At 49.6% G+C, this 23,523-nt stretch overlaps 2 protein-coding genes across 2 annotated transcripts in view; both read left to right on the top strand.

Moving 5' to 3' along the window:
* The first annotated feature begins 6,304 nt into the window (after positions 1 to 6,304).
* On the top strand, positions 6,305 to 14,114 carry LOC131207313 (protein dissatisfaction-like). Its single transcript, XM_058199925.1, has 3 exons — positions 6,305 to 6,662; positions 6,734 to 7,087; positions 14,107 to 14,114. The coding sequence occupies exons 1-3, from the start codon at positions 6,305 to 6,307 to the stop codon at positions 14,112 to 14,114; spliced, it is 720 nt and encodes a 239-aa protein (XP_058055908.1).
* The window catches only part of LOC131209134 (dendritic arbor reduction protein 1), a 64,137-nt gene continuing 47,406 nt past the window's right edge, over positions 6,793 to 23,523 (top strand). Inside the window, exons 1-2 of the mRNA XM_058202128.1 lie at positions 6,793 to 7,087; positions 15,091 to 15,210. The gene's annotated coding sequence lies outside the window, so the exon portion shown is untranslated. The remainder of the gene's footprint in view (positions 7,088 to 15,090; positions 15,211 to 23,523) is intronic.

The raw sequence follows: 23,523 nt of genomic DNA on the forward strand, positions 1-23,523 counted from the left end.
TCGTAGCATCGACGGATCACAGTGTGCCTTGGTTGATGTCGGCAAGTACGAAAGTTATAGAATTGTGATGCAAGTGTTTGGTGTTGGCAAAAGTTTTCACTAAAATGAAGTGTTTAAAGTCCGCGAAGGGTCAGTGAAATTCGAAAAGAAAACAACCAAAAGCTGTCTGGTTACGAGTTGCAGTGCACAATTCAGTTTTCATTGCTAATTTTAAAGAAGTGCATCTTTAGTTTTAAAATGTGTGCTACAAGTTCTTTTTGTGTCCGTTATGGTTCTGTAAACCTCGAAATAAAAATGTGAGTATTGATTAACGTCCAAACTGGGACGCTAGGAGTATAGCACGAACTGGGAGCTAGGAGTATAGCACGAATTTTTTTATTAAAGCTAGCAATAGGGGCTAGTAAAAACGCGACATAATTGGACAGAAGAAATTCTAGAGATGCTGAAGAAAATATTGATTAGTGTGCTAAATCATTTCATACTCTTAAGTGCCTTGGAAGCGTCAGCTGCAAAATGGAAAAGAGTTTCAGTTTCTTCAAGCAGTGATCAATATCCGATTTATTCACACTCAATCGAGTGGAATCAATCGCCCTTAAGGGCCCCAGGCATGCCACTAAAGAAGTAGGGTAAAAAGCAGTATTTTATCACCATTGAACTCGAACAAACAACCGAGCGGCCCAACGGAAAGTATTAAATTGGAAGGTATCGGCGCACCGTCCAGGAAGTCTAAGGAGATAAACATCGATTTTTTATTTATCTACTTGCCAGCGAGAAAGTGAAACCGTGTGGCGTGAACGACACCGGTCCACGTGGGCTGTGGTCACTGCGTATGAATGAAAGCAAGTACATTGATCAACGGCGGGCCGTTTGGCCGGAGCACACTATAGTTACTACGAACGGTTGGTACTCGCCTCGCACGCTGACCAGGTTGACAGTCCTATCGAATCCTACGCGTGGCTCACAAGGCCGACAAGGCCGCCCGGCAACTCAAGCGGAAGGTATCGCACAACTATCTGCGTGATGGGTGCGCGGGTAGGTGGTTGAATTATTTACCAGACCCTCGTGTTCCTTCTCGGAACTTGTCTAGCTCCCGAATGGATTTCAACAGAGTGTTAAAATTCGAGTTTCTACCCAGTTGCCGGGTTGTGTAAGGGCTTCCGAATCGTTGCTATCGACATCTCGAGTGGTAACGAATATCCTCGGAAAGGGCGACACTTATTTTTCCGATCTGCGGCTGATGTCCAATCCATGCCCTTCGCTGCAACGGAGATCCGCTGGATAACGCGTGCCACGATTGCATCGCCAACGCACCGGGGGCCCACATGCAGCACGCGCCAAGTCCCCACGCAGTTCGTGCCAGCCAGGCCCACGCCCACGTGGGCGGGGAGGGCCCCGAAAACCAGCATAAAAACATACGCGACAATAAATGTTGCCCGAAAATCCCCGTTCGTAAAAAAAGGGCGTAATCGACGCGCATCCCTATCAGCGACGCGATAAGGATCGGCGCCAAAACGTATGTTGAGTTTTGTCTGTTTCCAGTTCGCGTGTTGTCCCTCACTGAGGCTGCAGCCGTTTTAGGGCTTCCGGGCTCCGTGGGTTTGCCCGCGGGCTTGGATGGGGAACCAAAAAAGGTTCTGAGCGCCAAAAAGGCCAACCGCCACCCGATGCTGTCAAATGCCCCACGCGGCCAAAGGTGTCGGAGATAATTTGTGTTGCCCTCGACTGATACCGATAGGTCAAATAGACGTTCATTATGCTGCAGTGAGCGAGAGATAGAGAGAGAAAGAGAGAGTATGTTTGTTGATTGGACTTGGGAGGTGGACTCTAATGCTTCCATTATGTCGGTTTAACCTTTCGCTAAACGTTGAGTTTGTTTAGGGCCAGCGGACCCAATGTTGACCGTTTGTGATGCTCTGTTTATCGGTATTAACGTACCGACCTTTGAGTTATGGTACCTTTTTCTTTTGTTGTTGTTCGCCAGTTGCGATTTTTCAGTTTTAATAAGTTTTTTTCTTTCAATGGTAGGCCTCTTTGGTAGGTTGTAATATTTTGTTTGCCAGTATTTATACATTTCTTGGCCCATTTGATTGATTTTTCAATAGTTCTCAACAGTGCTCATTGTTTTCTAGTGAGGTCACTTACTTTCTACCTGTTTGTTGTTGTTACTTGGCCCTTCCCAGTTAGTTCATGTTTTTATTCGTTTTTTGTCTCTTCTCTCTTCTCATTATTGCGAGGTGCAAAACCACTTTATAGCTCTCTATTCGATATCTGTGTATTCACCTAGTTGGGACTGAGCACTATTGTTGCACCTCGAGCAAAAGCGTGCCACGTTGCATTGTTGAGTGTGGGCATACCGATCTGCGTGTGTGTGGGTTGTCGATTGTCGGACTGTACGTGTGCGACGGTTTGCCCGGGCGGCCCACCTAAAATCGGCCCACGGCACCACGGTAACCCACTCGCGAGCGCGGCGATCTTGCTGTCGCCGTTTACGACGCACCGTTCCTTTCACCCCGACTCACTCACTCACGCCGGGTTTTATTGGCCGCCTACACATCCTTCCTTACGCTTCTGCCAGTGCTACACCAACGCTTGCACCTCGTCCCACCGGCCGGCTTCCTTTCCTGCCATGCCACCCTGGGCACAAGTCGGTAGTCGGCGGCATCCCACATCCTGCCGAACGAACCTCGCACATCGTTCGCTTCACTCACCGAGCTGCTCACCGAGCAGAGTCGCGTACGAGCACTTTTCACTTCATCATCTCTCACTCGTGTGCTCGCTCGCGCTCACGCACACTCTTCCGTTCTTTCGCTTTCCTCGGAAAACAATCTTCGGCGCGCACGATTTCCTCGAACCCAACGTGGGCCTAATGGGCCTTCATTCACAAATTCCACGCCGACGAGGGCCGCCCGGTCGCGGACCGGAAATTGGCAAACTTCGCTTTTACTACACGGCGGCGGCACCGGGTGCCAGTGTGTCTTCCCGCACTGTCGGCGGTGGATTAGTTGCCGGTGCACTGCTCCTCGGGATCCTCGTTGTTGGTGCGCCCGGTGTGTTGTGAAGTGGCAACAAAGGTTACTGTGATGAAGCGAAATCTTTAACGAGTGGTGAGTAAGCGCTTACAGTGGTGAATTGAGAAAGTGATGTAAAAGCACCGGGGTCGATTTCCCTTAATTTAATGTTCGGTAGGCCGAAACTTTCCCCAAATAATTGGACACCACAAGCCGTTGCTTGTGCTTGTAAAATTCTCGGAAGTCCCGGAAACAGTTCCCTTAGACAGCCACGTTGTCACGATACGTTCATTCACAAGCAAACCGCCCACAGAGGCATGTTGCTTCGAATTTGTTATTCCAGTTTCACTTTCCCGGAACGGCTTCAACACCGCTCGCTACGGGCCACCAGGCGCCTCCAGCAGCCTCGGTTGTAGCTTCGCGAGCGGCCGCCTAAATCGGTAACTCAAACGAAAGTTTCAACGGAACTGCTCATCATCGTCGTTCGAAACGGCGGCAAACGTTACCATGGGTAACGGACCGTAACGCCCACGTGTTGGCCAACAAACGCCTTACACATTAATGTTCGAATCCAATCGGATCGTAGCTTCGTGTGTGACCGTGTTCTAGCATAGCACCGAACGAACAGGCGATCCTTGCACAGGACTCCGGCAAAAACCATGGCTCAATGTAACTTCTTGCCGAATGTACTCACCTCATTCGCTTTCGCTCTCGCCAGTCGTTACTCATCTTCCCATTTTTGCTCTCCTCAGCGGCGAGCGTTACCGTTTGCTGTTTTTGCGTGTGCTCTTCCTTGCTCAAGCGTTTCGGTCACGGGGACACCTGTTGCTCACATTCATCTCACCGCACACGCTCTCTCACTCTCTCTCTCTCGCTCTCTTTCTCTCTCTCCCGGTACCGGCCGCCGTCTTTACAATGTGCGGTTTGTTTTTTGTTGCTTTTCGGGGGCCTCGTTAGTGCATCTCACTCCGGCACCCGGCCATTACCAGGCGACACTGACCTGCGCTTCGCTTCTTTTCACCGGCACTGCCGCTCTTGCTCGCTCCCGGCCGTGCGCCGAAGCGGCCATCACCACCTCCGAGATAAGGCGTGTGCTGATAGTGAAGGACACGATGAATGAAGTGTGGCTGCGGCTCCATTGATCAAACGTTCGATTGCCTTCCACCGGGCAAGACACATGGCAGCGCACAGGACGTTGGGTGCGAACCGAGTTAGAGTGTACGTTTAGGACTGGAGTTCCGTCAAGTGTGCAAACTTTCTGACCTAAAGGTATGTTAAATTCACTTTAAGGAACCATCGTGTGAGAAGTGAGATTACTAGCAAAGTGAGGTGAACGAGAAGCGAGCACGATCGGCTCACTCCGGTGGTGGACTTTTACCGAGTATCGGTGAACTTGAATACAAACAAACAGCAAAAAGGGTCACCGAGATGTGCGGCCGAGAAAACGAGGGAAATGGTGCCATAATTCGCGTGAACCTGCGCGTCACATGGACGACGTCATCGAGACGAGACGATCGTTGGCACCGATCACCGATCCGCGGTGGTGCGAGCTGTTTGCTGATCTGCTCGACACAACCGCTCGACACGCATCCACCGATACTGCTCGACTGCTTTCTTTTTCCCCTACGGTGGTTCCAAAACGTCGATGAACGTCATCCTCGCCAGCGGCAATAGCAGCTGACGAGCTTAGCTCACGCGGCCCGTTGGAGGCTGCGTGGGCGCGTGTTGGTGTGCGCGGTTCACTGCGTCCACTAAACCGCTCACTAATGCGAACCTCTATTTTCTCCACGACTAACGCACAGCACCGTGGCCACGACGCACATACACATAGAAGGGCGGGGACGGGACACACAGGAAAATTCGTCACCGTTTGTCGGGGGAGGGGGAGGGGCTGCGGATCCGTTAGTGATCTTTCGTGGGATGTCATTTTTTCTGCCCACACTCTCGCTCTCTCTCGCACTCTCTCTCTTGCTCTCTCGCTCTATCTCAGTCGATCTTTGCACGGTGATCCGCTGTGCGCAACTGCGCGTCCGGGATGTGTTTTTGCTACACTTCCACGGGTGTCGATCGTGGCCGGGCGTTCAGTTTTTGCGAAACGATCCAATTTGGAACACCTGAGTCCGCGGGACCGCGAACGATACGACATACGACACACGAGTTGTGACGTGTGAGGGGTTTTTGTTTCTAATTCGAACGCGGCTCTGCGCCCTCCGTTACCTGCGCGACTGCTTTTTCCGATTTTCATCACGACGACGACGACGACGACTACAACGACCGACGATAACGATAACGAGTTAACGTGGTGAAGCTCTACGAACTTTGTGCATATCCTTGATTAGTGCGTCCGCGGTAAGTGTAAGTGTTGGTGTTTTGGTCCGGATAAGGTGCCATTGTCGCCGGAGTAACTTCCTGTGAGTGCGACTTTGAGATGCGAGAACACCGACGGGGTTTCGTGCGACATCTTGGGTTGATTCGCATCCTGAACTTGGTGAAGAAATGAGGATTATTTGTTTGTCTTTATTTCTAGTTCTAGTTCCTTTCTCTATTCCAGTTGTTTTAATCGATCATTTGTTTCAATTGTTCCTTGTTCCAGTGAAGCATCATCAGACCACGTGGCATCGGGAAGAAAGTAACAGGTGCTTCGAACATCGTGTACAACTCGAGTACTCGTGCGTCCGCCAATACCTCAGCATAGCTCTAGCTGGGCCAACATTTCACCGTAAAAAAGGGGTTTGACCGATGAACCGCCATAAAAAATTCGTCCTCGTGCGTGCATGCGTGTGGTGTATGTGTTTTGTACCCCGTAATACATATCGTAACTAGCTCGTGCAATTCTCCAAGTGCTTTTACACCGACAGTCCGTCGTATTGGTAGTGAAATTTTTGTAAATCAATTTATACCCATCAAGTGCGCAACTCACGCGAATCGAATACAATCTTGGCCGTGCTGTGTTAAGAAAAATTGTGTAACCATTAGAAAAGCCCTCATTCGCTCCGTTGTCGCGTAATTCTGTGTACTCTGTGGTGTGGTCCCGTTGCCTTGTGCTGTGGTTCCTGTTGAAACGCAACATTGTGTTGGAGGTTGAAGTTCGCCGCGTTTGAAGTGCGTGCGTGTTCTCGAGCATTAAGTGCACAGGTTTTGGTTTTGTTCCTTCCCTTCGCGTGCTATGGAGTGTTTATCGTTTATAGCTTTTGGTTGGTTCGTTTTGTTTTCTTCTTATTCCGCGCCCGCTGTTTCCTTCGGTTCCGCCGCCCGCCACCGGTACCGTGCGTGTCCGTGCGTCGACGGTCACGAAAATGTTAGCGATGCGTCGCGAAAGTGAACCCATCTGCGGTAGTGCGTCGGCCACCAGTAGCCACCTGCTGCATCATCACCACCACCATCACCACCATCTGCACCACGGCAGCGGTCACGGGAATGGTGTGAGTGATCCGTCGATCGACACGTCGGTCGAAAGTCCGTCCGAGAACGGAACGATCGGTGGGCCGCTTCAGGAGCACCCGACGGCCGGCTTCACCCAGACCCATCACCAGCTGCATCACCAGCTGGGCCACGAGCACGAACCGCATCACGGAGGTTTTCCGGTGGGTTTGAGCAACGGGAACGGAACCGCCGCCGGGCCGTATCCCGGGTTCAGCAGCTTCGCCGCCGGATGTAAGTAGCTCCCATCACAACCCGAACCGAGAGCGAATTGATTGCTGATACTTCTGTTTTCCGGTTTCCAGTGACAGGAGGCATCCACTGTGGTACCACGGGGGGGACTCCCCGAGGGACACCTGCGACCAGCCTCGACGAGTACGTCGATATCCTGCAGGTCCAGCAACTGCTGCTGGAGAACTCTTCGACCGTGGCTAGCCAAACCACCGCTTCTCCCACAGCCACCACCTCCACCACCTCCTCCGCCACCGCCACAAGTACCGCACCCTCCAGTTTAACGTCCTCTTCCGCCCAAAACACCACACCCGTTCCTTCGTCGTCCGTGGTTGGCAGTACGTCCGGTCTGTTTAACACCAAAAGTCGACCGAAAGTTAACCTCCAGAAGGCGGCCGACTTCCAGGCGGCAGCGACCCAGCTTCAAGGTACGCAAAACATTTCAGTTTTAAGACGAGCAGGATTCGAAGGCTAACGCTAGGATATCCGATTGACAACCCGGAGTCTGACCTTTCACAAACGCCCAAGATTGACAGTCCATTGGCAATCTGTCAAAAATTTAAAATGATTCTCAACAGCAACGAAGTTGCATGATTTGAATGGAAGGCAAGCGATCCTAACCTACACGACATTGTTGACAACTTCACACAGACGGCCGGCTAGGAGCCAATCATCCGGCGGCCGCCTGTCCGGTAAACGAAGCGTTTCAGCCACCACAACCGCAAGTGTGTCAAACGCACGCATGGCGAGCCGGCTTCCCATGTCCAAATGTTCCAGAACTTCTGGCACAACTGCAGTGGACCACGGTTTGGGCAAGGTGGCCACTGTCCGAAATAAAAACAGCACAACCCCTAACGTCCATTTCCGTGCCACGAGCGCACTGGAAGTTGCTGGGCGAAAATCACGGGAACGGAATTGCGCACGACGAACGATCGCGAGCTCGCTCCCCGGCCCGGTCCGGCACTCTTTCTCGTAGTTTCGTCACGTCAATTTGTGCTAAATTTATTAATAAAACTAGACACTTTTATCATTAAGTCCATTAGCGTTATCGTTTAATTAAAGCCGTCGTCTTGCCGTCGTCGGCCGTGGCACGACAACCGTCGCCGTCGCCGTCGCCGTCGCCGTCGTCGTCTGCCAAAGTTTTCAGCTGTTGACCAGTTACCGAGTCACTGGCTTCGCTGGCCGCACTCGCAATAAGCGCGGTGTTTGTGGTTCATGTTTGCTTTTCGCTTCACGCGACACGCCACATGGAATGCTATTTCATGCCGTTTCGAGCGCGTGCGATCGCCTGACATTTGGGGCGGCCGCTGGATTAACTACCAGGATGAGACGAGCTCTTAGAGAAGTCATTCAAACCGGTAGGAAGGGAGTTTTGGAGCTCCAAATCAATCGGACCCCGAACTCGAACGGATGGGGTTCTATCTCCACAAGTCTTGACTTTCTAGCTCAAGTCCGCCAGTTTTGGAAGCGATTGCGTCACGTAGCGTTACCCGTCACCTTTCACGCGCACCCGGTGACGTCTGGTGCCAATTAGTCAAGGGTGGAGTTTTGCAAGATGTCTCTGGCTAGCTGGCAGGCCTAAGTGCTTCTACCTACGATACGGAGCTGCGTCTCGTCCTCTCCGGTTGATCGATTCGAATCGAATTGGATTCAATCCACCGTCCACCCCTGCTGGTCCGGCCCGCAGTCGGCTACGGGTCTGGGCTGCATTATCTAAGACCAGGTCCAACAGTGTCGGACATAGTCACACTTCGGCCCGGTGCCTGGTGTGGTATCAGGGCCGCGGGACCTGCATTATCGCTGCCCACGAGTTTGTCTATATAATTTAATGTAATTTCAATGTTTTTCGACTCACGCTCGAGACTCTTTGCTGCTCTCGGCTTCGAGGTAGCTGTCACAGGGTCCGGTCCTCCCCGCCGACTTTCCTGTTTCCAATCAGCGCCAGGCTAGCGGCCTGGCCGGCCGGGCCTGGCCCGTGGCACCGTATCCTGCCACCTTTCCGTGCACGGCCACCGAGGACCAGGACCGTGGACGCGACGCCAGACGCGCTCGTCACCTGTTGAATGCGTTGGCATCCTCGTTGGCGCTGATTGCATGTCGCGCCGCGAGTGCAGCATGCAATTTTTTGCGACCACTTCTCCATGCACCGTTCCGCCGTGCACTTTTCGCTTCTCCGCTGGACGGCGCCGCTGAGCTCCACAAGTGTCCCCCGTCCGGAGCAAGGGTGACGTTCGATTTTTATTATTTATTAGCGCAGGACCCGGTGATCCGGAGGTCCGCTGGTCCGCGTCACGAGTGCGCACAACCGGACCGCGCGCGACCTACGCGCTCGGAGGGAAGTGCGAATTTTCCGACCACCGAACCCCAAACGGAGCGGACCGTCAGAACCGCTCATAGATGGGGTTTTGATTTACGGTCCCGTCGTGGTGCATCGGGCCCCGGTCCCGATAACCGGAATGTGTCGGGCGACGACGATGGCCACGTTGGGCCACGAAAAGTCGTCGCCATTGATCGCGGTGGATGCTTTTTCGACGATCCTCGCGATCCGCCGACGATCTGGGTGGGGGAGGGAGGTTTAAATTAAATTCTAACGCGCGACACCTCGTTTGAGCCAGTGGTCAGTTTCAGTTTTTTTTGTAACGGGAGTTTTCTTTCGGCACTTCGTGACACTTGCTCTCCGGTGGCAGCGTGGTAAATGGAAGGTCCGATGATCTTTCGCGAATTAGTAAAGTGATAAAAATTAATCCGATAGAACGAATTATTTCAACAAACTCATGCGTGGAGCTTTCTTAATTGGTTAATCTCAAGGAGTCGAATGGCAAGGAACATAGTTGCATATTTACTCAAATTACTTTATGTTAAACTTGGCTTCTAGCATTAATATGCACAAAACATAGAGTTTTTTATAGCAACTCAAATGGATGGGTGATCGTTTGATGGTTTGCGAAGCACAAACGGCCCATCCATTTGGCACGGCCAGCACACCGCGTAATGGCGTTTCGCAATCATTGCCCCCATTTCCCGACGGAGATCCGTTCCGGTGTCGTTTGGTGCAGTGCAACCATAAATTATGCACATCCCGGTTGCAGCAGCGAATCGTACTATGCAACGTTGGGAAGCCGACCGCCGAAAGTAAAAAAAAAACGATGCTCAAAATAAAGGCAAAAAATATTACCCGTGAAATTAAGAGTGACGAAAAAGGCGGAACGCACGAGAATTTTCGTTTGCCTCGCCATCTCCGTTTGGCCATCGGTGTCCCTGGCCGGGAAGGCGCGGCGCGCGGGAAGGTGAAAAACAATAAATGTGTCTTCGTTTTATTCGCTTCCTGGGCCACGGCCTGAGCGACTCCGATCGGAGGACGATTCCGTTCGCCCGTCGGCCGCAACCGGCAACCGGCAACCGGCGGAGTAATTTATTTTGTCTTCCTTGTTTGTCAATTGGGGTCCTCGTAAAACAGCAGCAGTTTAAAAGACTATAAAGTATAAATTGATGCTACCCGTCCCGAGCCGACCATCCATTCCATCATTCCACCGACCCGCGGGTCCTCGCGTAGGTCCACACAAAAGCCCGGCAAACCCAGCAGCTCCCGGTAATGATCGGCAAGAAAATGCTCGAACCGGGATGGGAGTTTAAAGGAGGGATAAAGCAAAAAAAAAAAAGACGAACAACACTGAACAAATACAGTTCGGATGGGCGGATGGCGCGAAAATAGCGCACCGCCAACCGGGAGCGCACAATGGAACACACGGCACACGGCGAGGTACCGGTGATTAAGTAAGAGAAACCCGCCACACGAAGAATGCTTCATTAATCACGGGAATCGGTGGCGTTTATTCACTCGCAATTCACCGCGGAAGATCGGCCGCCCGGCGAAGAATTGCTACAAAATTTAAAAAGCCCGACGTGATTAATAATATTGTAAGTCCTGCGCGGTTTGACTCATTCGAGGAGCCGCCGAACGGGAGGCTGCTAAGCATATTCCCGCACAATGGCGAAAAAGTATCTATTTTTATTTACTTGCCTCAAAAATGAGTATCAAAACCGAAATTCTCCTATTCTGAGAGCCTCATTAATTCCTCCGAAGGCAATTTGTCACGGTTGATCCGCTCAGTTACGGGAAACCGTTACATGCGGCTGAGTTTATATTTCGCTTTAAATTTTAACAAAGATTTTAATTTATTAGCTCAAATGTGTTACTTTGGTTCCCTCCCATTCGGCGGACATTGGAAAAGTCAAACGGGAAAGACACTCACAATATTAGTTCTATTAAGTCACAGTATTTCATTCGAATGTTGAAACTTAAACATTCGAAAGCGTTAAAAAAGTAAGGGAAAGATGAGTAATAAAAACATGGTGCAAAGTAGAACAGTGAAACAGTAGTTTAAAACAGTAATGCACACGATCGAACTGGTGGCCAAATAAGACACAAAATGAAGTACGAAGGCAATATGCGTAACATACAATTGCTCTTCACGCTACGCTCTCTGCTAGAAGTGCGACAGTTGTTCAATAAACATGCAAATCGATCAGAAATTGAACGCCATCCACCAACTTCGGGCGAACTTCGGGTGCACCGCTTAATTTATTCTCGTTTTGCGACGCCAAGCAAACAAATGCCAAATGCCCCATCGAAAACCGCAGCAAAAAACACCGGGACGAAGAATTATGTTGCGTTGCGCCGATCACGCAGCTTCCGAGGACATTCCTGTTTCACGTTTCGCGGCGCTGCAAGCCGTACAGAAGCAGCCGGAGACGCGAGCCGTGTCGGCTTGCATGCGTCGCCGCAAGTGTGGCACACCACGCACCCGGCACCCTGCAACCCCCACCCTTCCGATGGGCCCGGGCCCGTGATTTTAAATTATTGGCGACAGAACACACGACAACTCGGCAGTGACTCGCGCGACGACAAGAAAAGTGACAAATAAATGTTAATAAATTTTAAATACAAATAACGTGGCGTGCCGCCGGCATGCAACCGGCCAGCCCGGTCCCGTCCCGGCCACCACCCAACACCCGTCCTCCGTCTTCTTCTTATGCTGTCGGCCGTGCGCCACGATCCCTTTCGAAATGACGGATCAAACTGCGGTGCGTTGCGAATCGAATCCGCCTTCTCTTTCTTGCATTCGCTGTCTCACCTTGTCTGGAGCTGCGTACCATCCTTGAGGATCCTGACGGTGCGTGGTAACGATCACCGGCCCAACGCCGACAGCCCATCTTGCGTACGGCGCTTTGCGTTGGCCTCTCGGGGCCGCTCGTGCCAAGTGATTGTCTGAAGGGTTTATGCGATCATTTTTTTTTGGTTTCGTGGCGAAACCGGGATCTCGCTCCTCTTTTGATTGCCTGTCGTCTGGCGTCCTCGTGACACCGTGCCACCCTTCGTGCCACCGGTGGGGCTCACGATAATGGCTGACACGTTCCCGGGGCGATCTCGCTTGACATAAGTAAATGAAAATTTGAAATAAATTCGATCAGCCCGAGTCCGGGCCGCACCGATGACGATGGTGATGATGCAGCCCGCCACCGGGTGCGTGAGGTGGGCCGAAGGAATCGGCTTTCGAGTCCGTGGGCTTCTCGCGACTCGCGCACTGGCGATGGCGGCGGCCTGGCGACGACAAGTGTTGTAATTTTCTTATCCTCTCCGTCCCTTCGGTGTCGATTGCCGCGGGTTTTGAGGTGTCAACAATCCGGCGGTGGGACCCCTTTGGCCCCCTCCACTCTTTTCGAGTCCTGAAACGCTCTGATAATGGCGCAGCGGGGCCCATTCCATCATACGGCCTTACGGCGTCGGATTTTGTTTTTTGTTACTTCGTGGCCGGATTTGTGGCGAGAGACGAGCGATCAAGACGAGGCCCAAATCAGGGCCCGATGGGGAAGGAACAGAAAAAAATGGCCACGAGAGCAAGAAAACAGGCACCATTAAGCTGACGGCAATCAGCAGCGATGGCACTAATAAATTAATACAGCGAACAACTGTATTAATTAGGATAACCACCGGTCCGGCCAACCGGACCGCGACCGGTCCGGGTGATCCGATTGCTTAAGTGTGTTTTAATTTATTTATTACGAATTATCGCGCTTCACCGGCGCGAGACCTTGCGCCGCACCGCCTTACCCTGGCGTCCGGGTCCAGCTGGGTATCCTTTTTTCGTGGTTTTTTTCAACTTTTGAGCCGGAGTCCCTTTTCCTGCTCGTGGCGCTCCGGATTCCCGATGCTTTTAGGTTCCAATCGAACGACGACCGTTCGCTGCCTATCTGCTCGGAGATGGAGAGTGCTTTTAAGACACTCTCCCTTGCAAGTCAAAGCACCACATGCGCACTGTAGTTGATAAACCTATTCCAGTAGACTCTTAAAACTCCTCATTTGCTCAAACACGTTTTGAAGATGTTCCGGGACTGCCAACAGATCGATCTCGCTGTGTGACTTGAATTCCCAATTAAATTATTACCTCCGACATGGAAAAACACACCAGAGGTTTTTAAGCTTCTTGAACTACCAGAGAGTATAATTTCCTGAAACTTTATGAATGTGAATATTTTTAGTACTTCTTTCGTAACAATCGATGCCTACATTTTGTTAGATTTCCTGACAGAAATTTTGTTAGGTATTATCTGAACAGATAAACTCTGCTCTGGGCATTGTTGGCACTACGTGTTATCTAGCTTCACTTGATATGGTTGTTGAAAGATCATAGATGATTTATTGATGACTTTTGGATTAATTATTCGGTTCGGTCATTGGAAGTGGAAACATCGGGCAATGGTGGGTTGGAAGCAGTATTGCAGTTCAATTTTAATCATGGACATACGAAACGATCGCTCTGAAATTTTTCAGCTATATATTCAAAATAGTTTCTCAATCGTAATCATGTCTGACGAGGCACATGTTTCGTTAAATGGAGTCGTAAATAAACAAAATTGTCGGTATTGAGCTACCTCAAACCCTCAATTAATCCAAAAGCATCGGTCAACAACAATATTCTCCAAGAAATGGCTGCAATATCCACCGAAGCATTCACCAAAGTAATGGAAAACGCCAGAAAAAGGACACATTTAGTTAGAATTCAATTGGCCAGAGGTGGCCATTTGTCCGATATCCTTTCTAAGAAGTGATTATAAAAATCTTCTTGGACCTTTTCTCCATTGGTTTTATTCACATGAGCAACGAAAACATAATTTTTTGGTTTACTTTAAAAAAACAAATGCTTTCACTTCCGATGGCCTGTATACGAATATTGGCTTCAACATCTTGTCGATTAGCTAGGAGTATTCGCCACAGTAGCTTCTCCACAGGTCAGTTACCCTCCAGTTAGTTACAACCGGATCTTTAGGCACTCTCGTGCTTCTAATCCCATATCGATTGACCCGATCTGTAGATTACGGGCATGTGTGTTTTCGAAATCGGATTTCTATCTCCGCCAACTCTTTCCTGCTACTTGTTCCTCCGTAGAATTCTAGATTTCCATTCATCTTTGTACAACATTGAGCCGGCAACCGGACGCCAGTTTGACGGACACACCAAAGTAAATCCGTCATGCCCAGACCCAACTCCGCATCGCATTAGGCTGGGGTCGCTGCTCGAAATAGCACTAAATAGCGCTAGTGTAGCACACTAGTACCCTGTCTACTTCCCAAAAAGGAACCTCGTCAGCAATACCGGATCAAAAAAATAGCGAGATACTCCGCAGACCGGATTCGGGGCACAAGAAAATGGTCGTCCGCCCGTTCCGATCAGCAAACACACACGGTGGCCAAGGAAAGAGGTCTGGTCTGAAAGCAACTGGAAACATCAAGAAAAGCCCACGCCCCGCGTTTGCGGTTGCTGTTTTTGGAAAAGACAAGTATTTCGCTCAAAATCCACCCCAAGGTCCCGAGGTCCCAGGTCCAGGTCGGGGAAGGCAAGCTCGCTCTCTATGGTCTTTCGGTCCAAATTCGGCAACTAACTTCCTTCCAACAGCGGTTCCGGCGAGGGGGAGGCCATTGGCTTACAGAACCCGGACGCGCGGCCTCCCTAATGAACGCCGAAATGAGCCGCCAGCTGGGGAGTTCTTTCACTCGCTTCGCTACTTTGCGGAGGAGTTCGGTTCTCTGGCACGGATGAGTCTTCCGGATGAACCCGGAACGGGTTGAATGGACCCTGATTTCAGGCACGCTATCCACTGGCGTCGAACGGATGGGATCCGTGGGATGACGGTTCCCGGCCCCGTCGGACGGTTGAATTCAAAATGGAGCCCGAGTCGCCATCTTGACTTGCACACGGCCACGGGTTGCGGTCGACTGAACGGTGGGGCGAAACGTGCCAAACAAACAGCCGAACTAACAAAACCCGTACATTTCGTGGGACGCTCTCCCAACGCGTAACCCCTAACTGGCCACATTGGTTCCGCTTGCCGGCTCATCCGTTCAACCCGTTGCCCTTCTCTTCTACTTCCAGGCGAATCACCGTCGTCCAAACGACTGCTCTTTGATTACCCGAGTCCATATTTGTATGGTAATTATCATCCGTCGCCGAGTGACGATCTGGTCGCTTTATGGTTCGGAAGTAACGGAACAGGTTAGTGCGAATCCATTACACTCGCCACTCGTCGTCGGGCGCCATTTTGTTGCAGGGCGAGAAACTAACAGTTTGTGTTCGTGTACTTTTTCGCATTGAAGCTGTATGCAACGGCTCAAAAGGTTCAGAGGAAACCAAATGAGCTTTCATAAGTACCTTTCGATTCCCATAAAATGCTCTCTGTGTGTCCTATGAAATTATTTTTAAATGTTTCGAAAGTGAAAGATAATGCGTCTCCATTCGCACGGAAGTCGATCTACTATCTAAGGACCAGGTGCCGGGGCTAGATCATGGATTGTTTTGTTCCATCCAATCTTCTTACCCAGATCTGGACATTTGAGATTAAATAGAATACGTTAAAGAGACATCATTTGATGTGTATACAAATTTAGCAACTAACTATTGCGATTTTTGCAGTCAATCAATCAATTAACTAAGGACTTTTCAGTACATTTGATCTCTTGCCAATTCGCAACGATCACTTATATACATTGGAGTAAAAATTAGACCAAAACATATATTTCATTCAATTCGTGGTTTAAGGTACCACCAAACTACAATTAACTTACTGTTATACAACAACTGTTACCTGTTATATTCAAAGTTCGAATCGACACCTTTCGCTACGGATGGCGATTGACGCAGCGAAAAGTGACGAAAGAACAACGAATGCTCTGCTGACAAACCCAGAGCATCGAATCGAATGAAATCGAGACCACCTTTCTCATGTCACGTAGATTGTATGAGCATGGAATGTGATGCCTCGTTCTCGAGCACGAACACTAGCTTTCCGAGTAACGTGACAGCCGAGAAAACTAATCCTGGACAGAAGCAAGTAAACCTCATAACTCCCGGGGGGAGTACCACCAGGTAGATCCGGCGCCTGCCGTTATGCCGGTGCATGTTTCCAATGACACGCGAGTCCGTTGCAGATTGCCAAAGCGGCGGGACCATAAAAACCGTACACCTCTCGGTGTCGGGCGATGATGATGAATTTGCACTAGATATCCTAATTAGGCGTCCGTCAAGCGGTCCGTAACTCGAGGCTTTCGCCGAGCCACGCTCGGCTTTGCCGTTCTCAAGACATTCCCAGGATGTTGGCGGGAAGCTAGAATCTGCCTCGCGATCCTTGGCCAGTGTTGGCGCGCTGGCCGGGACATCGTAAACACGGACGCCCGTGATAGTAACCTGCGCATAGAATGTGTTGTGAAATGGGTTCGCGCCAAAGTGTCCTCTTCGCGGCGACGGCGTTGACACGTTCGCTCTTGGCGCGTTGCTAAAATCCGAAACCAAAACAGTTTCCCCGACTCCGGTTACGGTCCCTCCCAGGGGGGCCGCCATCATAGATTATTATGCTCAACCGCGCCAAGTGGCCGCGACCGCCTTGCGAAGGGCCACCGAGCCACTGAAGACAACGACGGAAAGAGGAGATTTATGAATGGATAAATCTTATGCCGTACGTCGCCGTCGTTGGCGCGGGAAAACGGCAAAATCGCACAAACGATGCTTTACCGTTGGTGGTGATGATGATGATGGTGACGATGATGGGTGTTGTGTTGTTGTCGTCGTGTGCCTTTTTTTACGCTCTATGTTTATGTTGCGCTGGCCCGAGACTTCCGGTCGTTCCAATCAACCACCGCCGCGCAAACGATGGCGGACTCTGCGTTATGGCGCGTTATGTTGCTGCTCGTTATGGGTCCACCGGTCCGAGAGGCACGCCACAGGACTCTCACCCCTTCGGGCCGCGACTTGGGGCGACTAGCGCGGCGCAGTAGAGGACAACTTGTAGAGCTCCGGTAATGAGCTCCGGTGTTCCCGGCGAATCGGCCGGTGGAGAATCGGCCGGCGCAGAACCGAGAGGGGATGTTGTGCGTTGGCGTACCGTGAGTTGGTTCTAATTTCGCGCGCCCAAAACAGTGCGACCGAGGAACCAGTAGCCCGGTGGAGTAGCGTTCTGGAAAAGGTCTGATGTGTCTGAAGTGCGGGAACACGAAACAAGACTCGCACCGCAAGCCGTCCGGATCGAATCGGGACCGCTCCGGGTCTGTACCGGGGCGGTGGGGAGTTGCAGTTTATTGTTCGCTGTTGTTCCCGCGGCTGTGGCTCGTTTGGTGCTCCCGGGTTGGCCCCGATCCCCCGATCTGCGTGTGATTTGCGCGCCAACCGAGCAACGCCGCGAAAGCTGGCGTGGGACTGAGGGTCATAAAATTTCATGCTGCACCGGGGACACCTCACCGAGACGAGGTTAGAGACGTGGATGAAAGTTCGTTTGAACGCGTTGTATACTGATTAATTGTTTGTTGTCCTTTTGATGGCGGAGAGATTGTGCTTTTCAGACCTACTACAAGCAGTCGAGTAATTAAATCAAAAATATTACACAAAAACTGAGCAAGCGAATAGCATTTTAGTATTTAAAATAATCAATTCATTGATGACCATCGAATTTGGGTAACATTCAAGGTTTTTTTAATGACAATAAACTTTCATTGCTTTTGTATCAGCCATTGTCTAATTTAAAATATATCATTTTTGAAATATTTTCTCAATCCAACCGTAGACATTTTTTTTATTTTTGACACATCGTGATTATGCTGATTTAGGTTGGGTATAATATTCACTTATCAAGTGATTTATTGTATCGATTTTAACTAACTTTTATGAGTAAGCAAAACAAATAAAAAGTCTCTTATTCAATATCACTTTTTCAGCTAAGCTCGTTGATTCTAAACAAATTATTAGAATTAAAAACTAAACTACATTATCGATTGACTATATATGAAAATAATTATTTTAAAAAAACTGTCAAAAAGCAGTAGGAAGTATTGGGAACAAGCGTAATTGCTTTCCAGCTAACCTTAAAGTTAGCCCGCAATCACCATTACCCTCAAAATAATCTTTAAATATTCCTCGGATACAGCAATTCTCTTCTACTTAATGTTTAACATAAAATTGTGATATTTTCTTGAAAGTTTATTTAAAATAATCATTGGCCTTATTTTAGAACTAACATTCTACCCGCTTGAACGAAGCTAGACGATCAGCATTGAGCAGCGCGCATATTTTTGATGTGCCATCATCTCGAAAAATCAACAAATTTGATCAGTTCCCATACGGTTCCAACGCCGGCCGGCAATCGTCCAAATGTCAATACAATAAACCCAAAACGGAAACGATACTGGGGAATTTGCGTCCAGTGGTGAATGAAACAATAAACGGCCTGAGCTCCGAGGCTGGTTTATAACCCCGAAACGTTCGGCTGAGTGAGTGATAATGATCTTGTCTGATTAAAATTCTGGCCATCAAAGTCCGAGGAGCATGAATAATTTGGCACATCATTGGGCCGGGCCAGGCCGAGCTGCCCGGTGAGATGGGCGACATAAAACAATCGAACGAACGCATCGAAATCTTAGACGCACTGATTTATGCACATAATGCTCGGGCGTGTCTGAGGAGTTCGCGGAGACGCGCTGCTCCGTCGGGTCACATGGGTTGTCACAATTACGATTAGAAGAGATCAACTTTAAAACTGAAACGAGACACTCGTGCCAGACTGACTTCATCGTTTTATGATCGTTTATTCGGTGTTTGGGCAAAATGTTCATTCAAATTTTTCCGTTCACACGCCCAAGACGGTCGGACCGTACCGATATACCAGTTACTTCACGTTCCAGGCATGAAATTTACTTAGAAAATGTTGTCGGCCGCTTTCGCTTCTCCGATCCGATCGATCGTTCGCCAAACATCATCATCCAACCGGGCCCCATCGGTTTCGAGACGGCCCCCGGGAAGCCTCAATCGTATCTAGAGGATTATCTATTCCGATTCCGAACAGCTCGAACTCGAAGGCAAATGTCAACGGCTATAAATTAAAATGGGAATAAATTTTCTCGCTCACCCTCGCACCATAAGCCCGGCAGTCAAGACGATGTGGCCGCGGCCCTGTTTCGCGGACAGGTTGGGCAGGCACAGCGAGCGCGGTCCCTCTTCTCGCTCGCTCGATCGCCGACGGGTCCTGTAGCCGACGGTGAAATCAACCTCGATGCTTATGCAGTAATCTTGAGCGAATGCTCTCTGCCTCAGTCCCAGGCCTCGCCATCTGTTGGTGCAGGAGCAAGATTCCTGTTTAGAGCGCATACGCTTGATCCTTGCCCCGAAACGATCCCCAAATCGGGTACTTTGGAAAACGACGAATCGTTTGAGCTAATTTTCTACACTCCACGATGAATATATCTCACGAAAAAGTCGATCCAAACAAACAGCTGGACCGTCGGCCGCGGCGTTAAGCGTAGAAAGTGTCATCCGCGTTTTCAGCGTTGGAAAGCGCTGCGGTTTTGGAAATTTGATCCGCCCGCCGTGCTAATTCTCCACCGACACCGACTGTTTATGGTCCGCATTGCCCTTGAAAAACATGATGTTTGGAATCTTTTACAACAATCTTTGGCATCGTGAACGATCTTACGCAGAGTTGTGATAGGGCTTTCGGTAGAGCTCAAATAATTTGATCATGACTTGGACGCTGCAATTGTTGATATCCGTTTTGTCTAAGGGTGGAGTAAATATTGTCTTACAGGCCATATTTTACACTATTTAATAGAAAGTAAAATGATCTAATTGAATTATACCATTTCCTTACGCTGAAAGCGCTGCAACGATCACAACAATATCATTTATTTCAAACCCGTAAGAATTATGTTTTGTTATGTAAACTATTCTTCAATTTTTAGCATCAGTTCCTAATCATCGTACATCAATTCCAAATAGTTCCTTATCACACATTGGTCAAAATTAGTTTTCATCAATAACCCGTGCACTTAGGCATGACGAAAGAGTTACTCCATCAGTGAAGATTAATAGATCACATACGAAAGTGTCTTTAAAAGCACAGATCGCTCCGATTCGAACCGAGAAATGAGCTCTGTCGCAGCCCAACCCGGAATACGTTAACCAACGTCTCCGGTTTTGGGGACACCCCGCCATTCAAGGATCACAAGTGTGTAAGACCCAATCCGACGCAGATATGGACACAGTTTTTCTTAAGTGGATCATATTATTCATCGCGCCCCAAATATGGCGCCCGTGGTCTTTGCTCTGCCCAGCCTCGTCGGCTGGGCTTATCTTACGCCGGAAAGCTTAACAACTTCTCCATTTATTGCCGCAATATCCGTCGGGCCCGTCCGACGGCGACCGTCGCACGTGGCACAAACCAATTACTTAAAATGGACCAACCGAGCCGGGCGAGTTTGATAACGCCAAAAAGCCACCAATGTTTACTCCACTTCGTAGCTCTCGGTGCTGACCCAAACAAGCCCAACTTTGTGCCGCATGGAGTGGCAACACCGAAAACCATTTCTCTAATGTGTCGAAGATTTACACGATGAACAGCTTTATGACGTGTCGTAAAGATGATCTCCTAATCTACCGTCTCGTAGCGAGCACCATTTTTGCTCGAAAATACGACCGGAAAGGAGTCCAAATGATTGGAATCCACGACACTCCAATTGAGACACCTTCCAAGAGTTCAGTTTGTTTGGTGTTTTGTTTCTTCCGATGATCCTGTTTCGGGAAGGTCCATCTTGCGATCGATTCATAATGCGAGTTGTAACACACATTTTGAAATCTGCTCGCCACAAAGATTACAAGCCTTTTTTCGGCCGTGAATATTGATGGTGAAGCCGTAAAATTGTCCGTAAAACGCTTAAAGTTTTGTGCTCAAATTAATATCGATAAAAGAAACAGGAAACAAGCCCAAATCTACACTCAAAAGACGATCGTGTACTAATCGCATTATGGAGTCGATAAAACCCCGCCGCACAGATTATGCTAATGAAACAATAGATTTACGAGCTAATTTATGATCGAAAGTCGTAAGATTTATTTTTATAGATTAATTATCGAAACACACCGCGTTGGGCAAACCCTGCCGTGGTGGTTTTTTGTCAAGCATTTTGAGATTAGATCGTACGTGCCCGGCTTCAACTGGCCACTTGTGGCACGCCTTGCACTTGCCCGACGGCTAAAGATGATCTTCGCCCGGCCTGGAGCGAGCAAACCGCGCGAGGAGTTCTTTGGCGACGCTCGCGTTCGCCTTTCGGCGGCACTCGATGGAGCCGCTGTTCTTCAAAACCCCCCTAGACCTTTGCCGGCGGAGTGGCTCATTTGAATGAGTTTATGGTAAAAAAACAAAACCCCTCCAGGAGGACTATTTTACGACATGCCGCAAAGGGGTGACATCATAGCCGCGATCGGTGCTTTTGTTTCCCTTCCCGAACGGGGCCGAAGATCGGGCCGAATGTTGGGAAAGCAAATCCGAGTCCGAGTCCGAGTGAATCTATGAGTATGATTTAAAACATTAACGAACTGATCGAGTTTAACGGAAAGGTAAACAACGTTAAGCCAATCGGTATAAAGTTGCTAGTTACCCACAGCCGACAGCAGACACCGATTTATTCGTGCCCGCGATTCCTGTGTGTGGGATCAATAAAATCGCAGGCTTATTAAGCACACACCTTCCATAAATAAGCGCCACAAACAACACTATAATTTTGTAATAGTTCAGACCATACACTGGAAAACGGTGTGCGCCGCGCGGCAATTAGCATCACACACCTTCGCGCTCAGGACTCCAGCTACGACTCCTATGCTGCCTGGCCCGATCGTTTCGGTCCAAACGAATGGCGACGATTTATTCGAGTACCCCACAAGTCCCACCTTGGCACAGCCGGACCTTCAACGGATCGGCCGTCGATGGGGCACACACTATCGGGAAACATTTTAATTTTGATTCAATTAATTTCAATATAAATAGCGCTGCATGCTAAACGTGCCCTCCGCGCGGACCTGGGCCGGCCCGTGGCTTGCCTCCATTTGTGGCCCATATTAATTTCCTCGTTGTTGTGGGTCGTCGCAACAGCCCATGCCCGGCACGGACTGTCCGCGATCGTGTAAGTACACATGTTCCGGAGCCAAAGAGCGCAAGAGTAATGGGCAGCTTGGCTGCGGCGTTCAGATTGTTGTCGGCGACAGGGCGGCCCAACCGAGTGCGTGGCTTGCATTCCCACTTTTTCTCTCTCCACTCACCCGTTCCGCAATCGGTAAAGTCCGGTCCCGACCCGAGCGGTACATATTGGATTACGTTTATTCACATTACCGATCTCATTAAAATTGCATCGCTTCTTGCCATTCGCCACGGCACCGTTAAATGAACGAATTCGTTCCGAGTCCGAACCAAGTCCATTTTAGCGTCGCTTTTCTTGTAAGCCTGCGGCTTAAATCTTCTTCGAGTCGCGAGCCGCGGAGCAACAGTGACCTATTAATGGGCCGCCTGTTTTTCACTCGCTCCGAAGCTAGTAGACACGCCAATAGTCCCATTTAAAATGCACCCCGAGCTGCGGAGTTTTCGGTGCCACATGGGACATGGGAGATCGTAAAGTGTCTCGTAAATCGTGCTAATCTATCTCGGGTTGAATTTAACCGCAGTCAGGGTTTTGTTGCGAGGTGTCTTTTCGAAGGTTTTAGTGACAGTTTACAAAACGATCTGCTTTGAGGTCTTATTCACATTGGAACATTTTTTAAATTCACGAAAGTATGAGATTAAAATTTTATTGCCTTCGTTTTGGCGACAATGATAGGAGTCCTAACCTAGAAGCCCCAGGTGGTAAATATCACCCACCACCGGGAATTGATCAACAAGTTAGCACACAGGTCCAGCACCGATCACTTATACGAAGAGTAAACAAATAAACAAACATCGTACAATATTGACCCATACTCTCCGAATGTTTATGACTGGCCGGCAGCATTGGCGTATCCCTTCGACCGTAGCCCGCGGCTCATTAGCACAGTGATTGGGAATTAAGTGATCGTGTGGATAATTTAATTACTGCGAAGCATGTTCTGCTCGCCGTGCATCGTGCACCTGGCCGAGGACATCCAGGTCCCAGTGAGTGAGACTTTCGGTTGGGTTAAATAATATGAACGAGAATTAATGTGCACCATAAGTCCACTGAATGGGTAGTTGTGGTGACTTTCGGATACCTTAGTACGGTAATTAACCTGTAAGCGTGACCGAATAGAGAAGGGTAAAGATGGTTTACGAAGCCTTGAGACATTTTATTTATTAATTTAAACGTTCGCAAATGCAAATAGAAGAACTGTTCGCGCGTGTGTGCCTCCGACTAACTCGTGGTTCCTTCCTTTCGTTACGTAAAGCCACTGGCGCCGGCCCTGACCGCCCTTAGGTCTACTGGCGTGCGCTGCAGCGAGCGGCCTACCCTACGAAGCTTCGTCCGACTTAGCGCCACGGCCGGAAATGCG

Source organism: Anopheles bellator, chromosome 2 (genome assembly GCF_943735745.2).
Source record: "Anopheles bellator chromosome 2, idAnoBellAS_SP24_06.2, whole genome shotgun sequence".
NCBI classification, from domain to species: Eukaryota; Metazoa; Arthropoda; class Insecta; order Diptera; family Culicidae; genus Anopheles; species Anopheles bellator.

Excerpts from the sequence above, each read along its gene's own strand:
- LOC131207313 (XM_058199925.1), top strand. The coding sequence starts at position 6,305 with ATGTTAGCGATGCGTCGCGAAAGTGAACCCATCTGCGGTAGTGCGTCG. Across the intron at positions 6,663-6,733 it reads CAGCAGCTTCGCCGCCGGAT|TGACAGGAGGCATCCACTGT; the intron begins GTAAGTAGCTCC and ends TCCGGTTTCCAG.